Source organism: Pongo abelii, chromosome 4, assembly GCF_028885655.2.
Source record: "Pongo abelii isolate AG06213 chromosome 4, NHGRI_mPonAbe1-v2.0_pri, whole genome shotgun sequence".
Lineage (NCBI taxonomy): Eukaryota > Metazoa > Chordata > Mammalia > Primates > Hominidae > Pongo > Pongo abelii.
The window spans coordinates 147,748,571-147,770,004 of record NC_071989.2 but is presented as its reverse complement, the minus strand read 5'-3'; the positions used below and the strand labels follow the sequence as shown (position 1 = coordinate 147,770,004).

At 53.5% G+C, this 21,434-nt stretch overlaps 3 protein-coding genes and 1 long non-coding RNA gene across 13 annotated transcripts in view; 3 read left to right on the top strand and 1 right to left on the bottom strand.

Annotated features, from left to right (window-relative positions):
• The window catches only part of DNAJC18 (DnaJ heat shock protein family (Hsp40) member C18), a 35,993-nt gene extending 32,887 nt beyond the window's left edge, over nucleotides 1-3,106 (top strand). For all 4 annotated transcript variants that reach the window (XR_008525752.2, XM_054556617.1, XM_009241100.3 and 1 more), the window contains one exon: nucleotides 2,828-3,106. Coding sequence is in view for 3 of the 4 variants with exons in the window: in XM_054556617.1 (XP_054412592.1) it covers nucleotides 2,828-2,829 (2 nt within the window). In the remaining variant the exon portion in view is untranslated. The remainder of the gene's footprint in view (nucleotides 1-2,827) is intronic.
• Nucleotides 54-2,740, bottom strand: LOC129059716 (uncharacterized). The gene is made up of 3 exons (XR_008525753.2): nucleotides 2,294-2,740; nucleotides 1,508-1,696; nucleotides 54-885 (listed from the first exon to the last, which is right to left on the bottom strand). It is a non-coding gene; the product is annotated as an uncharacterized LOC129059716 (long non-coding RNA).
• A 2,399-nt stretch (nucleotides 3,107-5,505) lies between the features above and the next one.
• On the top strand, nucleotides 5,506-14,949 carry SPATA24 (spermatogenesis associated 24). Of its 7 annotated transcripts, none has more exons than XM_024247532.3 (6): nucleotides 5,506-7,490; nucleotides 8,741-8,806; nucleotides 9,361-9,491; nucleotides 9,581-9,651; nucleotides 14,266-14,368; nucleotides 14,454-14,949. In XM_024247532.3, exons 1-6 carry the CDS (start codon nucleotides 7,374-7,376, stop codon nucleotides 14,893-14,895), a joined length of 930 nt encoding a protein of 309 aa, XP_024103300.2. In that variant the 5' UTR covers nucleotides 5,506-7,373; the 3' UTR covers nucleotides 14,896-14,949. The 7 variants fall into 7 exon arrangements, with proteins under 7 accessions (XP_024103300.2, XP_054412594.1, XP_024103301.1 ...); XM_054556619.2 differs by having other exon boundaries at nucleotides 8,639-8,806; XM_024247533.3 differs by having other exon boundaries at nucleotides 14,480-14,642.
• A 1,381-nt stretch (nucleotides 14,950-16,330) lies between these two features.
• On the top strand, nucleotides 16,331-21,368 carry PROB1 (proline rich basic protein 1). Its single transcript, XM_002815944.5, has one exon. It carries the CDS (start codon nucleotides 16,334-16,336, stop codon nucleotides 19,376-19,378), a length of 3,045 nt encoding a protein of 1,014 aa, XP_002815990.3. The 5' UTR covers nucleotides 16,331-16,333; the 3' UTR covers nucleotides 19,379-21,368.
• The last annotated feature ends 66 nt before the right edge of the window (nucleotides 21,369-21,434 follow it).

Below are 21,434 nucleotides of genomic sequence, written 5' to 3'. Positions count from 1 at the left end.
TTTTATTTATTGCCAATAGACCACAACATTCACATCTGTTTTTCCTCAAGGGAACTGTATTTGCTTTTGGTTGAAGGATTTATCTATTTGATACTATCCAGAATATTGTTAAGCTATAATTTCCTGGGTTATATTTTAGATGGGTTGTCTGCATGGTGGTAAAATAAGCTTTTTCCTCTCGCCTACATCCTTTGGAAGATCTCCTGATCATACATAACTAGGTAGGGCTTATTCTTGCTGTCGGAGCTTGGCACCCAGCTCTAGACTGTTTCTTTGAGCATTACTGCAGATTGGAGACGTGTGTGATAGGAGCAGGGCTCAGAAATAGGGCTTGAGGCTCAAGCAGAAACTGAAGCTCTCATTCAAATGAAGGTGCTCTCTCTACCGCATGATCGGCAGTGAGGAAAGGAGGATGAAAATCCTTCTCATCACAAAGAGCTTGAAGGAATCCACGTCCCCAGATTAGCAACCCTAGAGTTCATCTGTGCAAGCCGGGAAATGTGTAAGCTTCCTTGATCAGCTCCAGGCCTCACAGCACGGGAGCAGTGACCAGTAAGGAAATGTCACTGTTGTGCTTTCTGTTGGAAATTGTTAGAAAATACAGTGAACTGGCCGGGCACAGTGGCTCATGCCTGTAATCCCAGCACTTTGAAAGGCTGAAGCAGGCAGATCATTTGAGGTCAGGAGTTCGAGACCAGCCTGGCCAACATGGTGAAACCCCATCTCTACTAAAAATACAAAAATTAGGCAGGCGTGGTAGCAGGTGTCTGTAATCCCAGCTCCTCGGGAGGCTGAGGCAGAAGAATCGCTTGAGCCTGGGAGGCAGAGGTTGCAGAAAGCCGAGATCACGTCACTGCACTCCAGCCTGGGTGACAGAGCGAGACTCTGTCTCAAAAAAAAAAAAAAAAAAAAAGAAAAAAGAAAATACAGTGAACTCCAGATGCCACTGGAACATGGGTTCCAGCAGCCTGGCCAAGCTATGTGTCATTCTTTTTCCTCATCATACCCAGGACGGGCTTTGTGAGGAGGCACTGTGCGGTTCCAGTGGCTTTCTGTTACACCAGGCCACACCACACAAGCAAGTGCATCCTCTGCATGTACTGCTCCTCACAGGAGCTTGCACTTCATTCATATTTATTCTGCCCTCATTTAAGGTGTAAGCTTAGTGTCCTAATATATTTATTTTTGGAAAGGGCCAAGTTACAAAACATCTTTTTTTTGAGGGCTGCACTGTTGATATGTCATGCAGTGGCCACCAAGAAAGTATATACTCGTGTTAGATACTGATTACATCATTTTCATCACGCTCAGTATTTGGAATTAAAGATGTGAATGTTCTGTGACCAGAGTAGGCATGACACAAATGGAATCAGCTCCTGGTGGACTAAGAATCTAGAAAAAATCTGGCCACCTCATCCGCTACATCTGGATTGAGTGTATTGCAACAAAGAAAAACATTAAACAATTTTATATTAAAAGAATGGCTACTTTTCCTTGGTTCTTTTACCTTTGCCCATGGCATCCTTGGCCACTGCACATCACCTGACTCCCTTGCAGCCACTTCCGACTAAAGAAGCTTTTGACGCCTGCTCCAGTCTTCCCTCACCCGTCAGTGGGATTATTTGCATTTAGAATAGTAGATAGCGTTGTTGGCATCCGTTCCACATTTTCTATCAGATAACAGCAGTTGCAGTACCTCACAGCCAAATATACAGATCAAAACTACACTTAGCATCAGAAACTCAGGTGTTATCCCAGTTCCTTGCTGGCTTTGGTCCTAGTGGCCCATATTTAGGAAAGTTTTGGTTTAAAAATATAGTAAATGATATTTACATGATCCTAACTGGTCATGATAGCTTTCATTTGAAAAAGAAAGTGATATGAGATTCAGTTCAGCAATGATTGAGAACTTAGTCTGAGCCAGGGGGGCTGGGTTTTTGGAATGGGGGTCAGGGAACAGGTGAGGCCCAGCACCAAGACTCCTGGAGCTCACATCTAAGGGGGAGGCCAGGCTTTCCACAGCACTCCCCAGTGCAATGAATAGCTAAAGGGAGACCAAGGGGACCACAGACTGTATAACAAAGGGATTTAACCCAGTCTGAGGGGTCAGTGAAAGCAACTCTGAGGAAGAAATATGTGAAATATAATCACCCTTCCCTACAGAGATGAGTGGATTTTTATTTAGTGAAGGAGAATGGAAGGGAGACTTCCAGTGCTCCCATTTCCATCACTAGCACTTCCACCCATCCAAGTGCCAAAGTCATCAACCCAAGCCAGGCACGGTTGTGCACACCTGTATCCCAGCTACCTCTGGAGGCTGAGGTGGGAGGATCACTTGAGGCCAGGAGCTTGAGACCAGCCTGAGTGATATAGCAAGACCCCGTCTCTAACAATAAAATTAAAAAGTTGGCTGGGCACAGTGACTCACACCTGTAATCCCAGCACTTTGGGAGGCTGAGGTGGGTGAATCACCTGAGGTCGGGAGTTCGAGACCAGCCTGACCAACATGGAGGAATCCCCATCCCTACTAAAAATACAAGAATTAGCGAGGCATGATGGCAGGTGTGTGTAATCCCAGCTACTCAGGAGGCTGAGGCAGAAGAATCGCTTGAACCTGGAAGGTAGAGGTTGCAGTGAGCCGAGATTGCACCATTGCACTCTAGTCTGGGCAACAGAGTAAGACTCCATCTCAAAAAAAAAAAAAAAATTAAAAAGTCAAAACTCCAGGAAACTTTGTGTGGTAGACTTAATTTGGCATCCCCTAATATTTATGCCTTTGTGTAGTCCCTTTTCTAATCGGGGCTGGCCTTTTATCTTTAACCAACAGAATGTGGCAAAACTGGCAGCTTCCATTTTTGTACTTGGAGGGAAGCCAGCTACCATGTAAATTCAACTACCTGAGACCACTACACTAACCAAAGGAGAAGCCATGCAGAAGAGAACCCAGCAACCAAGCTGACAGCAAGAACTGAGGACCCAAACACATAATTCAAGTTGAGCCATTTGTGTTACCCCAGATGATGGGCAGAGCAGAAATGTGCTGCCCCACCAAGTCCTGCCAGACTGCAGAATTGTGAGCAAATAATAAAATGATTGCAGCCATTTTTTTGCAGGTGCAGTGGCTCATGCCTGTAATTCCAACACTTTAGGATGCTGAGCCAGGCAGATGGCTTGAGCCCAGGAGTTCAAGACCAGCCTGGGCAACGTGATGAAACCCTGTCTCTACCGAAAAATACAAAAATTAGCTGCACACCTACAGTTCCAGCTACTAGGAAGGTTAAGGTGGGAGGATTGCTTGAGGCCGGGAGGCAGAGGTTGCAGTGAGCTGGGATCGCACCACTGCGCTCCAGCCTGGGCAACAGTGTAAGACTCTGTCTTTAAAAAAAAAAAAAAAAAAAAAAAGAAGTTGCTGTTAGAAGCCATTACATTTTATGGTGGTTTTTAGCAATAGACAGCCAAAACACCTTTTCCTTGTCCCCATATCCCCTCTCTCTGTTAAGTTCCATCAATTTTACCTCCAGAATATCCTAAACCTACTCTCATCTCTGACACTATCTGACTCTCAAATTACCATCCACTTTCACTGCAGTAGCCTTCTCAGTTAAAGTGGTCTCTGTGCACTTATACAGCCCCACTCCAATCTGTATACCTCACTGCAACCAAAGAGATCTTTTCCAAGCATAAATTGGATCACGTCATCCTCTTGCTTAAAATATTTCAGTAGCTTTCTTTTGTCCCTAAAATAAAAATCACCAAAATCCTTAGCATGGCCTACCTTGCTTAGCAAGGCTCTCCCAAGTTCTTGGTCTCTACCCACTGCCCAAGCCCCCTCTTGCCCTATAATCTTTTTCTTTTATGCCATGCTACCCTTTAGTTACTACACTCTACCAACCCCTTTTGCCCCAGGGACTTTGTGTATACTGTTTCCTTTTTCTGGTATCCCTACCTACTCACCTGCCCCTACCCTCTTTGCTAAGTGCTTCCTAGTTACCTTAATAGGCTTCAGCTCAAACATCACTTCCTCACAGAAGCTTTCCCTTGCACAGAATCTTAGCCCCACCTGGCTAAGTTTCTCTTTAGATTTATCTGGTTGTTTGATTATTGTCTGACTCTTCCCACTAGACTAAGTTCCTGACTGGTTTTACCTGAAATGAACCTTGAAGGGAGTGGTGTGCCATCTGTCATAAGGATTTGCTCTAAAAGTGCAGCCCAAATTCTTTGACACTACTCCCATTGAAAGGTGGTGGGGTGGGGGCGGAATCTGTGTGCCCTCCTCTGGAATCTGGACTCTGACTCCTTGACCAATAGAATACAGCAAAAATGACACTGTGCCAGGTATCAGGCCCAGGCCTTAAGAAACTGGCATCTTCCATTTTCTGTCACTTTGAATGCTTTCTCTTTAACCCAATCTTCATGCTATCAGAAAGTCCAGGCAGCCTATGGAGAGGAACCAAGACCTTTGGTCCTCAGCCCTAGCAGAGCTCCCAGCTGACAGCACCAACTTGCCAGTCACGTGAGTGAGCCATGTTGGAACTGGAACTTCTAACTCCCCGTTGAACCATCCCAGCTCACACTGCATGGAGCAGAGATAAGCTTTCACCATTGAGCCTTGCCAAATTCCAGATTCATGAACAAAATGATGTTTTTCAATGACTTAAAAAAAAATGGGGGGTGGTTTATTATGCACTAATAGATAACCAGAACATCAGCCAAAATGACAAGCCTGTGCAGAAAGGCAGCCCTTCCCTGGCAGGATCACAGAGCTGTTTGTGATGTCATGTCATCCTGAGTCTCACTGAGTCCCGGTTGACCAGGAGCCCAAAGTGCCTTTCAACATATAGAGGAGTCTGTGGTAGTGCCCAACCAGGGTGACCACCCCTCATGTCCATGCCAGGAAGCAGGTGCAGACCTGGATCCAGGGTTCTCTCTTGTTCATAAGCTTCCACCCCCAGGTAGCTGCTGGAGCCTACTGCTCTCCAGGGTTTTGCCCCAAATACGCAGAGAGCAGCCTGTTCCAGCTGGTGAAGGTGGATGTTGGATACCAAGGGACATCAAGCAGTGCCTCATGAAAGACCCTAGGGAGGGAATGCAGTTCTTGGGGAAGGCTCAGGAATCACTGCCCCAGAGGAATGTGCAGCTTTGTGCAGGGTGATTCAGGTGAACATTCACATTTGGTACACCAAGTTCTGAGAGGGTCTGTGCTGAGGCACACAACCTACACAGTGCCCTCTAGGCACACACTTTCCAGTACAGTAGCCAGTAGCCACACATGGCCATTTAAACTAAAAATTTTAAAGAGCCATGATTAAGGTGATCTTGAGAAAATAATAAAAAAAAAATTTAAAGCAATTTCTCAGTCACATGAGCTACGTTTCAACTGCTGAAGAGCCACATGTGGCTAGTGGCTATTGAATAGTGCAGCTGTAGAACATTTTCATCACTAGAAATTCTATTGAACTGTATTGTTCTAGGCCCTTTAACAGAGGTCGGCTGGGCACAGTGGCTCACGCCTATAATCCCAGCACTGTGGGAGGCTGAGGTTGGCCGATCACCTGAGGTCAGGAGTTCGAGACCAGCCTAGCCAACATGGTGAAACCCCATCTCTACAAAAATACAAAAAAAAATCACCTGGGTATGATAGCAGGTGCCTGTAATCCCAGCTACTGGGGAGGCTGAGTTGGGAGAATCGCTCAAACCTGGGAGGCAGAGGTTGCAGTGAGCCAAGATTGCTCCACTGCACTCCAGCCTGGGCGACAGAGCAAGACTCCGTCTCAAAAAAAAAAAAAAGAGAGAGAGAGAGAGGTCAACAGAGATGGCCTTGTCTCCAAGTCCATGAAAATAAATGCAAGAAACAAAACAAGGGCTCCCGCAGAGAGAACCACAGGGATGGCCAAGTTTGTCAGGCCCCTCGGGAGTTTTGGGGAGCAGCTTGAATGACTTACCCTGAGCTTTCTGCCTCCTTTCATAGTCACTGGTAACTTTTTTTCCAAACTCCTTGTTAGTATAGTCATTTCCTACTTGGGGGTATCAAATTCCATAACTTCCACACATGACGTGCAACACAAATGCAGCACAGCATCCTGGTTAAGAACATGAACTCCAGGCCCAGCGCGGTGGTTCATGCCTGTAATCCCAGCACTTTGGGAGGCCGAGGCGGGCGGATCACCTGAGGTCAGGAGTTCAAGACCAGCCTGGCCAACATGGTGAAACCCCCGTCTCTACTAAAAATATGAAAATTAGCCAGGCGTGGTGGCGGGCGCTTGTAATCCTAGCTACTTGGGAGGCTGAGGCAGAAGAATCGCTTGAACCCGGAAGGCGAATGTTGCAGTGAGCCGAGATCACGTCCCTGCACTCCAGCCTGGGCAACAGAGCGAGACTACATCTCAAAAAACAAACAAACAAAAAACAAAAACATGGACTCTGGAACCAAACTGCCCATAGCAGAACTCAGTTCCACAACTTATTAGAGTGACCTTGGGCAAGTTATTCATTCTCATTCTCATAGAGCCTAGGTAAAAAGGGACTGATAGGAGTTCCATGAGGGTCACATGAAATAATATAAACATAACGGTGCCACGAAATAGTGAACACAATATATATTCGCTCTGATGTTCTCCAAACCTAATCTTATTTGGGTTTCCAAGAAAAAAAAAAAAAAGCCTTCAATAGAGACTTGGTGAGTGTGCGTAATCACCGTATCCTTCCCTGACTTCATTTTACTAAACTCTCCTCCTTCAAGCCCTCTTCAGTCCTCCTAATCTCTTCAGGGTCCTCCTCCTCGGGTGGTGGCACATGACTCTAGTGCAGCTGCCCAGAGCCTGGTATCAAGTATGAAGACTTTGATCTCAGGTGTAGCCATTCTCATTTTTTATCTTCGTCTATCTGCCGTGCTTAGGCTTAGGACCCCTAAGTACTAAGTGTGTTCCAGGAGGCTGGAATCTCATACAATGGAGGAAATTTGGAGATTAGGATAAAGATTTGGAGAAAGAGGCACGAGAAGCTAAAGATGCGGGAGTTGCCTATGCTGGCTCTTGCTTCGTGGTCATGCGGTTTAACAGGCCCTGGGTGAAGGCTGAAGGCTGGTGTCGCAGGCAAGGAAAGTACAAGCCGGGCCCTGCCGGCTTCTCAGGACTGCGTGAGAAACAGAAGACGTAATAAAAGCGCAATTTCCTATAAACTTAAATGCCTTAAGGGTTGTCAGCAGTTTCCCCGCTCCAGGCGGCTCCTTTAAGAGGCGTTCCCTCGCCCCGCTAACAGAGGAAGTCTCCGCCCCCCGTTGCCAGGGTGCTCTGTGGCGTCGCATTCTCATTGGTGGGCGACGGCGGGGATCACCCCCGAGGCAGCCATTTCCAACTAGCTGGCGGGGGCGAAAGATGGCGACGCCCCTCGGGTGGTCGAAGGCGGGGTCAGGATCTGTGTGTCTCGCTTTCGATCAACTGCGGGACGTGATTGAGTCTCAGGAGGAACTAATCCACCAGCTGAGGAACGTGGTACGCAGCCAGAGGAGTTTGGGGAGACGCGGGGCCGGATGCCTCACTGGTGGGGGCGGGGCCAGAACCTGTTCCGATGCGGGGGGCCGTGGTTAGAACGCATGGCCCATGGCGTCATCAGGAGGAGGCCGGGCTCAGTCTGTAGGGGTGGAGCCAAAAAGGGGCGGACCTTCCTGAACCAGGAAATTTTAACTAAAATCAAGCCATATTCTCCCTTCCGTTTGCCTGGTTGCTGCAAGAGATGGTAGAGAGTCCCTGAGCCTCAGTTTCCCCATTTTCAGTGGAGAGGACGTCACTGAGTTCCCATGGCCCTCGTGTGCAGGCCGAGAAACTGTCATCCCTTCTATTATGGACTCCCTTCCCGAGAGTCAAAGGCAGTGCCATGTTGAATGCAGTAAGCGCAGATTTGGCCCTTGCCAACGCTAACTTAGGGGCCTCCAAGAACTTTACATGCCTTAGCTTTTGCCTTCTCAATCAAACCCCAGCTAATGGGTGCAAAGCATTGCAGTCACAGATTACCTGGGTAGGCATAATAGAATCCTGGCCAGCTGGAGTTCATGGTTTTTCTGGTTTTGTTTTCCTGTCTTGATAAGAAGGTTGGGATGTATCTCCATCTCAGAAATAAAACTGGCTTCACATCTATTTCTCATTCTAAGTTGTTCTTAGACAATTTCTTCCCTTCTGGGAAGTTGAATGTGGGGGAAAGGGGGAGAGACATGTCGTATTTGCTACCCTAATGCTCTCATTCAACAAAATGTATGGAGCTCTAGGCACTGAATTGCCTTTGATTCCCTGAAGCTACCCAGGTCTTCCTCTTGGCAGCTGACCTTGGCATGTGTATCCCCACCATCGAGAGTGCTTTTCTCTCTATCCCTCTTCTGGCCCACCCTATATAGCAGTCAGATCTCAGGTCTAACGTCCCCTTCTCCGGAAGTGATTCTGACCCTTCCCCAGGCTGGGTTGGGGCCTCCTCTGGGCCCCAGATCCCCTTATGTCTCCCCATCAAGGCACACAACATGTTAGAAGTGCTAGCTGTGGACTGCCTCCTCCATGAGACTGGCTGCTCCTTGAGGGCAGCACTTAGAGCTGAGTCTCAGTTTATCTGTGGAACTGAGTTCTCCCTTCCCAAGGCCTCAGTCTCATTCTAGGTACCAAGAGTATCATCCTGTTATCCGCTTTTGGTCCTGGTCCCTAGAGGACGCCCCTTCTACTCCAGCCCCAGGCCCTCCCTCAGCCAGGCTCTGTTGCAGATGGTTCTCCAGGACGAAAATTTTGTCAGTAAAGAAGAGTTCCAGGCAGTGGAGAAGAAGCTGGTGGTAAGTAATGGCCTCTGCAGTCTCCTAATCTTCCCCCGTTTCCCAGGACCCCTGTGGTTAGGCAGGCTCATTAAGTATTAGCCTCCGATTGGTGCGGTGGCTCACAACTATAATCCCAGCTCTTTGGGAGGCCAAGGCGGGCAAATCACTTGAGGTCAGGAGTTCGAGACCAGCCTGGCCAACATGGTGAAACCCTGTCTCTACTAAAAATACAAATATATATATTAGCCAAGCATGCGTGGTGGCAGGCGCCTGTAATCCCAGCTACTTGGGAGGCTGAGACAGGAGAATTGCTTGAACCCAGGAGGCAAAGGTTGCACTGAGCTGAGATCATGCCACTGCACTCCAGCCTGTGCAACAGAGTGAGACTCTGTCTTAAAAAAAAAGAAAAAAGAAAGGTCGGCCTCTGAGAACCTCCAGCCCCAGTAACAAGGTGGCCAGAATCTCCCTGTGCTGTGGCTTCTGTGTGTCCCTCTGAGAAGGGGGGCTGGTTAAGGGAGTCTAGGAGACCCAAGGCGGCCTAGGGTAATGAGGTGACTGCTGCTGCCCTGCAGGAAGAGAAAGCTGCCCATGCCAAAACCAAGGTCCTCCTGGCCAAGGAAGAGGAGAAGTTACAGTTTGCCCTTGGAGAGGTAGAGGTGCTATCCAAGCAGCTGGAGAAAGAGAAGCTGGCCTTTGAAAAAGCGTGAGTGGGCCTCAGTAGGGGATGTGGGGTTTGGGGGACGCATCTGCTTGCTAGCCTGCCCACCCTCCCATCTTATCTTCCCCACCCAGGCTCTCCAGTGTCAAGAGCAAAGTCCTACAGGAGTCCAGCAAGAAGGACCAGCTCATCACCAAGTGCAATGGTAGGCGGGAGGCCCGTGCTCTCCACCACGGTTATATAAACGGGCTCTTTCCTAACCACCCAGTGCCTGTGTCAAAGGCAGGGTTTCACTCTAACACCTGTCCCCAGCTGAGGATACAGGCAGGCCCGGGTGGGCCATACCTTCGAAAAGGCCTTAAGGGACCAGGCAGGCCACGGAAATGAGGGAAGCAGTCGGTGTACTATATTCTTCACCGCCATAAAGGAATGGGCTTGTTCCCATTTTTCCTGAAACATACAACCTTCTTAGTCCACCTTTTGTTTTCCCACTTTTGATGGGTTACTCCTAACTCTGATACAAGAGGAACACAGGGCAAGCACTGTCCTATTTGGGACCTGATCCTTAGTCTGAGGGTCAGGACTCAATAGGGAAGGGTGCATGTGGTGACAGGGGGCTAGGATTGCCAGATCTTTAAAATGGAAACTAAGAGTTATTTTTATTTTTCTAAGACTGGGTGTCACTATGCTGCCCAGGCTGGTCTCAAATGCCTGGGCTCGAGTGATTCATCCACCTCAACCTCTCAAGTAGCTGGGACTACAGGTGTGAGCCACCATGCCCAGTGAAACCAAGTTGTTTTGTTTTATTTTTTTGAGATGGAGTCTTGCTCTGTTGCCTAGGCTGGAGTGCAGTGGCACACGGCTCACTGCAACCTCCGTCTCCTGGGTTCAAGTGATTCTTCTGCCACAGCCTCCCGAGTAGCTAGGATTACAGGCGTGCACCACCATGCCCGGCTAATTCTTGTATTTTTAGTAGAGATGGGGTTTCACCATGTTGGTCAGGCTGGTCTCGAACTTCTGCCCTCAGGTGATCCGCCCACCTCAGCCTCCCAAAATGCTGGGATTACAGGAGTGAGCCACCGCACCCAGCCAAAACCAAGTTTCAATGGAAGCTTTTCTGACTTTTTAGTGTCGGCAGTTGATTTTGAAATGTTAAAACTGTCGTGTAGGCCAAGTAAAATATCTGTGGGCTGCCAGTTTTCAACTCTGCCCTGTGCAGATGCCTGGGGGCCACTTGTTTGGCTCAGTTGGTGCCATAAGTTGTGGGGCACCTTCTGAGTCAGCTACACATGCCCGTACACCTCAGGAGCCCCTTTCATTTCCCGGAATGCTAAACTCCCCTTACCCAGTTTAAGTATGGGCTGGGCGCGGTGGCTCATGCCTGTAATCCCAACACTTTGGGAGGCCAAGGCAAGCGGATCACCTGAGGTCAGGAGTTCGAGACCAGCCTGGCCAACAGGGTGAAACCCCATCTCTACTAAAAATACCAAAAATTACCCGGGCGTAGAGGCAGGCACCTGTAATACCAGGTACTCAGGAGGCTGAGACAGGAGAACTGCTTGAACCCAGGAGGCAGAGGTTGCAGTGAGCCAGGATCGTGCCATTGCACTCCAGCCTGGGCAACAAGAGTGAAACTCTGTCTCAAAAAAAAAAAAAAAAAGTAGGTATGAATTCCAGGCACAACATCTGCTTTGTTCACTGCAGCAGATCTCCAGTAGGCCAGAGCCCAAGCGCAAGAGTTTCAAGGTCCTTCCTGGTGGGGCTCCCACGTGGAGCCTTGAGTACCCTGCCTTTCACCAGTTCAGCCTTCTCTCTCCCCTGGTGAGTGCTCTCACTGGGAAGATGCCAGCAGGCTGACATCTTGATCTGGCCAGGCAGGCTGACAGGTCTCATAGTAGTTTGGTCACTGGCTTCTGCCATGGCAGGGCCCAACAGGCAGTCACTGCCCCCATGCTCAAGACCATTGGTCCCCTCAGTCTTGCCCTCTCCCTGAGCATCCCCTTACTTCCCAAAAAAGAACCTGGGGTTCTTTCCTGGTGGGGCCAGAGACCTCCTTCCCCTAGGTCATTTCCTTCCAACAGAGATCAGTCAAGCTCACGGGGCTTTGGATCTGCTTGTTGGAAGGTGTGTGTGTCATGGGGACAGGTCCTGGCTGCCTCCCCAAGAATATTCTAAACCCCTCCTGTGGGACACAAGCCCTCCTGAGCCAGTCTGGTGATGTGAACCTCACCCTGGCCAGTGCCTCACACCCCACCCCACCCTTACAAACTCCCTTTATGTGGTTTCAGTTTGGTTTTTATACTTACATAGTTCTTTACTCTCAAAGGGATTTTCTAACCATTCTCTCATCATCGGGTGCCACAGGCTTTTATTTTCGAAGAGTCACACAAATTTCTAATTCTTTTTCCCAAACGAACTTCACAAGTAATTAATCCCACTTAGCTGGACGCCTGGGAAGGAGGTTCAACAGTGACCCGGTGAACTCATGTCTTCATTCTCTCCCTTCACCTGTCTCCTCTTTTCCATGCTGTGCCTTCACTTTTTACCAGGTCTTCTCTTTTGAAATCTTAAATGCTTAGACATTTCTGTATTTTCAGAGTTTGTGTTCTAGTTAATTCTTGTCCAACCTTTTTTTTTTTTTTTTTTGAGATGGAGTCTTGCTCTGCCGCCCAGGCTGGAGTGCAGTGTCGAGATCTCGGCTCACTGCAAGCTCCGTCTCTCAGGTTCACACCATTCTCCTGCCTCAGCCTCCCAGGTAGCTGGGACTATAGGTGCCCGCCACCATGCCTGGCTAATTTTTTGTATTTTTAGTAGAGACAGGGTTTCACCATGTTAGCCAGGATGGTCTCGATCTCCTGACTTTGTGATCCACCCACCTTGGCCTCCCAAAGTGCTGGGATTACAGGCGTGAGCCACCGCGCCTGGCCTTTTTTTTTGAAGCGGAGTCTCGCTCTGTCACCTAGGCTGAAGTGCAGTGGCACGATCTCGGCTCACTGCAACCTCCGTCTCCTGGGTTCAAGCAATTCTTCTGCCTCAGCCTCCAAAGTAGCTGGGATTACAGGCATGTGCCACCACACTCGGCTAATTTTTGTATTTTTAGTAGAGACGGTGTTTTACCATGTTGGCCAGGCTGGTGTCAAACTCCTGACCTCGGGTGATCTACCCGCCTTGGCCTCCCAAAGTGCTGGGATTACAGGCGTGAGCCACTGTGACTGGCCCCTTGTCCAACCTTTGAAGACAGTAGGATTTTCTTTCTGTGGGAATCAGAATTTTCCAAGGTGCCATGTGGGGCAGTTATGTAAATGAAGCACCCCCAGATCCCTACAGCCTCCTTGGATTTTGATCCAACACAGAAAAATTATCATTTATTTATTTATTATTTAGAGACAGTGTCTTGCTCTGTCACCCAGGCTGGAGTGCAGGGGCACAGTCATAGCTCATTGCAGCCCCCAACTCCTGAGCTCAAGTGATCCTCTTGCCTCAGCAAGTAGCCAGGACTATAGGCGCGTTCTGCCACCATGCCCAGCTGGTTTTTTTGTTTGTTTATTTTTTTAGTTTTGTAGAGGTGAGGTCTCACTATGTTGCCCAGACTGGTCTCTTACTCCTGGGCTCAAGCCATCCTCCTGCCTCAGAAAGTCATCTTTGCCTCAAATGTACGATTAATTCGGGGGTAGGCTTTGCCACCACTATCTCACTGGGTCCCCCCCACACCACTGTGGGATAGGACTGTCTCTTTCCCCATCTTTGAAATGAGGAAACAAGTCTGAAAATCGAGGCAACTCCCATCTTATCCCACCACCCCTGAAGCCCTGGCACAAGGCTGGGCATCCAGCCAGCCCTCGGGAAGTTTGCTTGGACTGGGATGACTGAACTAGGTTTTTTTTCTGAGTCCTAAACCCCCAGGGACATCCCGTTCATTCGGTCTGCAAATATACTTTTTGTATACCTACTATGTGCCAGATACTGTTTTAGGCCTTAGGGATAAAGCCGTGAATAAAACAAAGATCCTTGTCCTTGTGGACCTTACATCCCAGCAGCGGAGAAGACAGATGAGTAAAGTATATGGTATGTTAGGTAAAAGTGTTAAGAAAAATAAAGCAGGATGTTGGGCATGGTGGCTCATGCCTGTAATCCCAGCATTTTGGGAGGCTGAGGTGGGCGGATCACCTGAGGTCAGAAGTTCGAGACCAGCCTGGCCAACATGGTGAAACCCCATCTCTACTAAAAATACAAAAATTAGCTGGGCGTGGTGGTGCACGCCTGTAATCCCAGCTACTCGGGAGGCTGAGGCAGGAGAATTGCTTCAACTCAGGAGGCGGAGGTTGCAGTGAGCCAAGATCATGCCACTGCACTCCAGCCTGGCGACAGAGCAAGACTGTCTCAAATACAAAAAAAAAAAAAGAAAGAAAAAGAAAGCAGCAAGAGGGAACAGGAAGTACTGGGAAATGTAATTTTTAGATGAGAGAGAGTTTCTCCAAGGAGGCAACATCTGTAAAGACCTGCAGGAGTTGAGGGCAGGCGCCAGTCATCTTCCAGCCTTTGGGCAGGACTGCCCACCTCTCTCCAAGGACCTTCTCCTGCCCTCATGTGGGTCCTCTGGTCCAGAATAGACTTGTGAAGTCATTGACAACAATCCTCAAACACTGCACTCCCCCAAGACTGCATAATAAACTCATTCATACTAAGGTATTAGCAGTTCTTCATGGAGAACTCCTGGGTGGGGAGCCAAGCTCTGAAAAGCCCCGTGAGGGAATGCCTTATCTCAGGAAGGAGCCCTGGGATGGGAACCACCCCTCCTCCCTGCCTCTCTCCCCCACAGAGATTGAGTCTCACATTATAAAGCAAGAAGATATACTTAATGGCAAAGAGAATGAGATTAAAGAGTTGCAGCAAGTTATCAGCCAGCAGAAACAGATCTTCAGGTGAGGGGTCTGGGCCCGGCTGGGGGTTGTTGATGACACTGGGGAGCCAGACCTCTGGCCCCTACCTACCCTCGGCTGTCCACAGCCCACCACCAGCCGGCTCCGTTGCAGGAATCACATGTCTGACTTCCGGATCCAGAAGCAGCAGGAGAGCTACATGGCCCAGGTTCTGGACCAGAAGCATAAGAAAGCCTCAGGGACGCGTCAGGCCCGCAGCCACCAGCATCCCAGGGAAAAATAAAACGGCCGCCGCTTTCCTGTTCTCTGGCTGTAATCCGCAGCCTCTGCCTTCTCTGCTTTGGGAGTCCCCAGCCTCTAGCCCCTGCTACTTCCCTCCCTCTTGGGTAGTGGTAGGGGTCCACAAGGTGGGGGCTTGTAGCCAAGGGGACGAGCTGGGTCTTTGTTGTCTGGTAGGCACCACCACTTCCTTTGGGTATTTAATCCCTTCCTATATAAACAGCCCTGGTTACCCAGTAATATTCCACCCCACTCCCAGTGTCCTGGTGAATTTAACTCTCCCAACTTGACTACAGGGCTGGAAGCCCTGACCAGAAACTTCAAAGACAGTGGGTTCCAGAACCACAAGGAATTTGGGAAGTCAGTTTCCATCACATGACAATAATGTTATACCTGCAAATTGCATTTGTACCTGCTGACACCTCCCCCAAACAAATGGGAGCTTCACAATGGGAGGAAGAGAAAAGACAATGCTGTGTGTGGTTTTAAGGTGGAGAAAACAATCTGGGAAGGGACCCCGATTTGCACAAGTTGCACAGGCAGGGCTGGATGGGATGGAGCAGCAACATTCTTTCAGAAGCCATCACTGAGTGCCCCCTAGGTGATCATGGGGACACACCCAGGCAGAGGACCCACTTCAGGGGTCAGATTAGCCCAGTGTAGCCTGTCCTGGGTCAGTTTGAGGCCAAGTGCACAGGAGGGGGCAGTGCTCTTGCTCCAGGGCCAGCTGGGGCCTGAGTCATAGCAGGACCTTGAAGCCAGAAGTTTAAGGGCAAGTGGTGCCCACAGTTGTAAGACAATGACAGGTGGTGGTTGCCTCCCCACCAGCGCCTGTCCCCAGGGCAGGTCCTAAGGCTGTGGGGGCTGAAATTAGGGCCTTGTGAATACCTGGGGGAGCACAGGGCTGTTGTGGCAGCAGGGGCCTTTGGAGCTGGGACCACAAGCTACTTCGAAGCTTCCCATAGGACCCCACATCGGTATCCAGGGCCTGTTCTAGGTGCTGAGGCAGACTGTGAAAGCTAGAGCTGTCCACTCCAGCTCCTTCCAATAGGTCCCACCGAGGGCAGTGGGTCCAGCCAGGGGTAGGACCTTCCTGAGGCCCTGAGGAGTCAGGGAAGCCTCTAGCGGTGCTCCTGACTCTACTGAAGGGGATCAGGAAGAGTGTAACTGGGGTCAAGGAAGGTGGTGGGTGCACCCTTAAGAGCTCTAGTTGAGGCCAGCAATGGCAATGGGGGTCCCCTGCAGTGATGTTAAGACACCCGGGGCTGAGGGGAAGATGAAATTGCTGGCTCTACCTGAGTCTGCTGGCCTGAAGGTCTGGTTCACCCGCTCACAGCCTGAACCGCACACAGCAGGGCCTGACTTCAGGCGGATCCCTGCTGGGCTTCAGTTTCCTCACCTGTGATAGGTGGAGTTGGGCCTAACTCCTGCCTCCAAGGCTTCGAAAGTTGGGCCTGCCATTCCCTCACCTGCCTGTCAGCCAAAGCTTGGAGCCCACCCCAGGTACTCCGGCTTGTGCTGAGAAGGGGGTTAGTTGGGCATGGGGGCTGGACAGGGAAGGGTGCAGGGCCGAGGTCTTTTATGCTGCCGGCGCCGCTGACTCAGGAGTGGACGCGGCCGCTTTAAGGCGCGGTGACCCCACGGCATCCTTGGGCGGGGCGGGGACAGTGCCGGCGCCACCAGCGGAGGCGAATGCGAGGGAGATAGTGCACGGCGTCCGGCCCCACCATGCTGACCGCGCTCGCCCCGCCAGCCCTGCCTGGGCTCCCGAGGCAGCTGCCCACGGCCCTCGCGCGGCGCCAGGACTCCTCCAGTTCGTCAGGCTCTTACTACACGGCTCCGGGTTCTCCGGAGCCCCCAGACGTTGGGCCGGACGCGGAAGGCCCAGCGAATTGGCCCTGGGTGGCCCCTGGGCGGGGGGCGGGCGCGCAGCCTCGCCTGTCCGTCAGCGCCCAGAATAGCCGCCAGCGGCACGGGCCCGGCTCGGGTTTCCCGCGAGGCCCAGGTTCCGGCCCACGGCCACCCCAGCCCCAGCTGCGCACGCTGCCGTCGGGGGAGATGGAAGTCATCTTCGGCGTCGGACCCCTGTTCGGCTGCTCCGGCGCAGACGATCGCGAGGCTCAACAACAGCTCACGGAGCCGGCGTTCATCAGCCCCTTGCCGCCGGGGCCAGAGTCTCCCGCCCCGGTCCCACGCCAGTCCCAGGTCCCCGATGGTGGCTCCCGCTGGGCCACCTACCTAGAGCTGCGGCCCCGTGGGCCAAGTCCTGCCGCCCCAGCGCAGTTCGAGTGTGTGGAGGTGGCTCTGGAGGAGCGCGCCGCGCCCGCCAGGCCCCGGACGGTGCCCAAGCGTCAGATCGAGCTGCGACCCCGGCCCCAGAGTCCCCCGCGGGCGGCCGGCGCGCCGCGCCCCCGGCTGCTCCTGCGCACCGGCTCCCTGGACGAGTCGCTGGGCCGCCTGCAAGCCGCCGCGGGCTTCGTGCAGACGGCGCTGGCCAGAAAACTGAGCCCCGAGGCCCCGGCCCCGAGCAGCGTCACCTTCGGGCCCACGGGGCGGTCGGAACCTGCGACCCGGGAAACGGCCCGCAGCAGCCGCGTGGTCCTGGAGAAGGCTAAGTCTCGGCCACTTCGCGTACGAGATAATTCGGCCCCCGCCAAGGCCCCGAGGCCGTGGCCCAGCCTCCGCGAGCGCGCGATTCGGCGCGACAAGCCTGCGCCCGGGACGGAGCCGCTGGGTCCTGTTAGTTCCAGCATCTTCCTTCAGTCAGAGGAGAAGATCCAGGAGGCGCGGAAGACTCGGTTCCCGCGAGAGGCGCCGGATCGAACTGTTCAGAGGGCACGGAGTCCGCCTTTTGAGTGTAGGATCCCCTCGGAGGTTCCAAGTAGGGCTGTGAGGCCAAGGAGCCCGTCCCCGCCGTGGCAGACTCCAAATGGGGCTGTACGGGGTCCTCGCTGCCCGTCGCCCCAGAACCTGTCCCCGTGGGATCGGACTACTCGAAGGGTGAGTAGCCCATCGTTCCCTGAAGCCTCCTCCGAGTGGGAAAATCAAAATCCCGCCGTCGAGGAAACTGTCAGGAGAAGCCCTTCCCCTCCGATCCTTTCCCAGTGGAATCAGTGTGTTGCCGGGGAAAGGAGCCCGTCCCTCAAAGCCCCTTCCCGGTGGGAGATTCCACATTCGGCAGTCGCGGATGCGGTGGAGCCACGTAGCAGCCCGTCCCCGCCGGCCTTCTTCCCGTGGGACGCTCCAGATCGTCCTATTGGAACTTGGGGCCCATCTCCCCAAGAGACATGGGATCCCATGGGGCCGAGCTCATCGATAGCATTTACTCAGGAAGCTCAGAATGGGTTAACTCAGGAGGAGTTGGCACCGCCTACACCGTTCGCACCCGGGACTCCAGAACCAATAGAGATGCAGAGTCCATCCACGCGGGAAATTCCAGATCTTGCCTTTGGAGGGAGTCAGCCGTCCCCAGAGGTAGCAGCACCCGAGCCGCCCGGCAGCCACCCTGTGGGCACCCTGGACGCGGATAAGTGCTCGGAAGTCTTGGGTCCTGGAGAGGCGGCCTCGGGACGCCCGCGCATGGCCATTCCGCGGCCTCGAGACGTGCGCAAGTTGGTGAAGACCACGTACGCGCCAGGCTTCCCGGCAGGAGCACAAGGCTCTGGGCTGCCTGCGCCTCCTGCCGACCCCTGCGGGGAGGAGGGCGGCGAATCCAAGACGCGAGAGCCGCCAGCATTGGGGCCCCCCGCCCCGGCTCACTACACTTCCGTTTTCATCAAGGATTTTCTACCGGTCGTGCCGCACCCCTACGAGCCTCCTGAACCGTCCTTCGACACGGTCGCCCGGGACGCCTCACAGCCCAACGGGGTCCTGCGGCGGAGGGCAGAGAACAGCACGGCGAAGCCCTTCAAGCGCACAGAGATCCGCCTGCCTGGGGCCCTGGCCTTGGGTCGCCGGCCCGAGGTAACCTCGCGAGTGCGAGCGCGCGGCCCTGGAGGAGAGAACAGGGATGCAGAGGCCCAGCGCCTGGTCCCCGACGGCGACGGTCGGACCAGCCCTCTAGGCGGCGCCCGCAGCTCATCCCAGCGCTCCCCCGTAGAGCCAGCAGGGGTCCGATTGCCCCGCCCCAGCTCCCCTCAGGTGCAAGCCAGCCCGAGCCCTGGGATAGCACCCAAACCAAAGACAACACCTACGGCCCCCGAGCCCGCGGCTGCCGTCCAGGTGCCACTCCCGCGGGAGCCCCTGGCGTCGGCGGGCAGGACGGCCCCAGCCCAGCCCCGCGCTGCCTCGGCGCCTCCCACGGACCGGTCCCCGCAAAGCCCCTCCCAGGGAGCGCGCAGGCAGCCCGGGGCCGCGCCCCTGGGGAAGGTCTTGGTGGACCCCGAGAGCGGCCGCTACTACTTTGTGGAGGCGCCGCGGCAGCCTCGGCTGCGGGTGCTCTTCGACCCCGAGAGTGGGCAGTACGTGGAGGTGTTGCTGCCGTCCTCTTCCCCCGGGCCGCCCCACCGCGTCTACACCCCTCTGGCCCTGGGGCTCGGCCTGTACCCGCCCGCCTATGGGCCTATACCCAGTCTCTCTCTGCCACCGTCCCCGGGCCCGCAGGCCCTCGGCAGCCCCCAGCTACCCTGGGTCTCAGAGGCAGGGCCCCTGGACGGGACCTACTACCTGCCGGTGAGCGGGACCCCCAGCCCCGCACCTCCCCTGCTCCTCTGTGCGCCGCCCTCCAGCTCAGGTCCCACCCAGCCCGGCAAGAGTTCATTGTTCCCGCTGTGAGGCCCCGGGCCTATCGCCATGGAGTTGGAGCCCTTGGATGGCCTGGGAGGTTCTGGCATCCAAGCCCCTACCCTCCTCTCTTTCCGTCGCCTCTCTCTTTAACCCATCCCAGTCAGTCGTCGGACAGGAAGTGATCTTCAGAGAGTGAATCTGAGCCCCGACGCTGGTGGAGCTGGAGTCACCCAGGAAGTGGCTGCCTACTTCCTCCCCCAACAAAATTATGTATCCCTTTCCCAGGCATTCCCAGGGCGTGGTGTGGTGTGGTGTGTGGGTGTGTGTATATGTGTATATGCGGGCAAGCAAATAGGGAAAGTGAGGCATCCCTGGGCTTGTCCCCAGGAGCCGAACAGAGGAGGTGCTGTGGCTGCCGTGGGGCAGCAGGAACGGGAGCAGCAGGAGACAGGGCGGGGAACTGTCTGCCCTCCCTGATGGTGGGCCCAGCTGAGGTGAGGCTGGCCAGTTCCCCTGGTGAGGTGGCAGGAAGGACTCTGGCTGTCAAGTCTGCTCTTAGGAAGAGGAGCTGAGCTTTGGCCCTGGAGGTTACTGGGGGGAAAGTGGCCAGCACAGCCCAGGCCAGGCTGGCTCTGAGAAAGAGAGCTAAGGCGGGGGACAGCAGGTGGAGGCAAAGCAAGGAATACAGGGAGGGCCTGGTTTGGGGGTGAGCCTGGAACTTGAGGTGGGAAGATGGGGAGCCTGGCCCTCAGAGCTGAGCTGACTCATTTTTGGGCCAGGGATGGGGCTTCAGTCCCCCACCCCCTACATCGGGAGTAGGTGAAATGGTCATCAGGAAGCTCTGAGAAGAGGGAGGGTTGGGCTCTTGTCCCACAGGAGCCTCTTGACCCCTCTGTGTGGCCAGAAGGTGGGTTAGGGCCAGCAGTAGAAGCGATACCCCTGGTGGAGTATCCACAGGGATCTGAAGCTCTTGGCAGGTTCCACTCCCCAGTAACAGATGTGGCAACAATGCCCAGAGAGGGCCTGGCCCTACAGACCAGTCACAGCAAGGGACAGGGCCCAGAGCCTGCGCTTCAGTTGCCCTGAGATTCCAGGAGCCTCTGAGGGAGATGAGGGGGGTCTGCATGAGGTGGGAGGTGGTGTACATGGGGGTCTGTGTATAGTTCTGAACTGGAAATGGCTGGCCCTTGCCAGCCTGGTGTGTGATGTGATGAATTTGGGAAGGACAGTTTCCATGAGAAGCAGTGGCAGGGATGGGGATGGATGCCTTCGTTGTTCTAGGCCTGTCAGGGGGCCCAGGTCCCTAGCAGTCCCTGCCCTCTGCCCTGGACTGGAAGCTGACTAGGAGAGCTACGAATCAGAACAACTGGCCATTTTCTAGCTGGAGATGCCAGCTCTGATGGCATGGAGGGCCCTGGGGCCACCTCAGGTGACTTTACCTCATCCTGGTGTGTAATAAATCACTGACCATGGAGCCATGATGGCTGAAATAACTGGTGTGAGGCGCCTGATTTCCTGCCACAGCCTCTCAACGCCCTCTATGGCCTGGGTGGAGGGGACCTCAGGGCTAGGGAAGGAGACCATGTGTGTCTTGGAAACACTGTAGCATCCCTGTCTCCCTGAACTTGCCTCCCAGGAGGCTGGCAGCCACACCTCATTCCTTCTGGTGGTTGAGTGGCCAGGGAGCCTTGAGGTCAATCAGGCTTGGGTTTCTCAGCATGGCCCCTCTAGCTATGTGGCCTTGGATTTGTCACCTCTCTCTGAGCGTTTGTGTCGGAAGAGGCAGAATAAACATGACAGTCTCATTTCTCAGAAAGGTCAATGAAACAAAAAAAGATGACGGCAGCCAACCAACTCTTCCCACAAGGAACTCAGCACAGTGCCTGCCACTTGGCCAGATCACAGGATGTGGGCAGTATCGGCCCCTATGTGTTCCTGCCTAGGCCCAGCCCCTCTCCTTGCCTCATTGCTCCCTATCTGTGAAATGGAGCTGAGATGGCTGGAGCCAGGGTCCAGCTAGAGGACATGCCCACGTGGCATCTTCAGGGCCCTGGAGGAGGGAGTGGGAGGAGGATGGGAGGGGTGAGGTGTCAGTTCTCCATTG